This window comes from Fopius arisanus, unplaced genomic scaffold (genome assembly GCF_000806365.1).
Source record: "Fopius arisanus strain USDA-PBARC FA_bdor unplaced genomic scaffold, ASM80636v1 scaffold00005, whole genome shotgun sequence".
Taxonomy (NCBI): Eukaryota; Metazoa; Arthropoda; class Insecta; order Hymenoptera; family Braconidae; genus Fopius; species Fopius arisanus.
The window spans coordinates 1890594-1892150 of NW_011887744.1; the positions used below are offsets into that span (position 1 = coordinate 1890594).

Below are 1557 nucleotides of genomic sequence, written 5' to 3' on the forward strand. Positions count from 1 at the left end.
AACAAATACGGCCAACATGTACCACCATTTTGACACGCATTACCCTGACACCCGATGAGTTTAACTGAGCAATTTTTACCCCCGTACTCCGGCTGACAATTGCAAAAATAATCAGCCCTACCATCGATACAACTTCCATGAATGCACGGCTGATATCTCATGCACTCGTCTATATCATGCTGGCAGTGATCACCCTCAAATCCCTCCTCACACTCGCACGTATATCCACCAATTCTATCCTTACAAGTGCCAGCTAAACACGGATTGCTCTCGCACTCGTTTATATTCTTTTCACAATTTTTACCAATCAATCCCTGAACACAGAGGCACTCGTAACCACTGGCATTAGCATAATTAAATTCTTGGGTAAATATAGCTGGCAAATTTTTGGCATTACTCTTATATAATTCCTTATTAGATCTCTCTAAACACGTACCATTGTACTGGCAGGGTGAGCTCTCACACTCGTTAATATCAATCTCACAATTTTGACCAGCATAGCCTGGATGGCATCGACACTTGTACGTTTTAATGTCGTCCATACAGATTCCCTCGTTGACGCACGGATTGGACAAGCACTCGTTGATATTTGTTTCACACTGGATACCCTCGAAGCCAGTCTCCGAGCAGTCGCAGGTGTAATTATTAATGCCATCGATGCATTTGCCGTTATTGAGGCATGGCTGAGATTTGCAGTCGTCGATGTTAGTCTCACAATTTTGACCGGTAAAACCAGCAGTGCATACGCAAGTGTAAGCCGCTATTTGATCGATGCATGCTGCATTATTTTTGCAGGGATTGCTCTCGCATTCGTTGACATCAACGTGACATGTTTTGCCACCGTAGCCCGGTGGACAGAGACACTCGAATGCATTTATCTTGTCAATGCAAGTGGCATTATTTTTGCAAGGACCACAGAGGCACTCATTAATGTCAACGTCACAGTGATCACCGGAAAATCCCGGTCTGCAGTAGCAATTGTAACTTCCCAATGTATTTACGCAAATACCATTGTTGCAAGACGCATTACCAAGCAATTCACACTCATTGATATCGCTATCGCAGTGAACACCTGTGAATCCTGGTGAACAGTTGCAGTGATAACCCTTATCAGCTAAATCAATACAGGTGCCGTTTTTGCATGGTTTGTTAACGCACTCGTCGATTATTTGAGTACAATTTGGCTCTCTGTATCCTTTTTTGCATTTACACTCGGAACCACCGATTCCATCGACGCAAATTTGATTATCTCCTGGGCAAATTACGCCGAGACAATCGTCAATATTTATTTCGCACAGGGTACCCTCGAAGCCCCGGGGACAGGTACATGTAAAATCGTGTTTTGATCGAGATAGAAGTGAACAATTACCGTTGTTCTCGCAAGGATTTACTGCACAAGCGTCGTACTCCCGTTCGCAGTGATCACCCATGTAATCCTTGGTGCAGTTGCATTTGTAACCATTGTTACCGTCTGTGCACGTACCGCCGTTCAAACAAGGCTGTGATGAACACTCATCTACGTTGATGTGACAGTTTTTACCTGTTTGAAAAAAAAAA

At 43.7% G+C, this 1557-nt stretch overlaps 1 protein-coding gene across 1 annotated transcript in view; it reads right to left on the reverse strand.

Annotated features, from left to right (window-relative positions):
* crb (crumbs) overlaps window positions 1-1557 on the reverse strand; it is a 14956-nt gene that overhangs the window by 3906 nt on the left and 9493 nt on the right. Inside the window, exon 8 of the mRNA XM_011315946.1 lies at window positions 19-1540. Within this exon, the coding sequence (XP_011314248.1) occupies window positions 19-1540 (1522 nt within the window). The remainder of the gene's footprint in view (window positions 1-18; window positions 1541-1557) is intronic.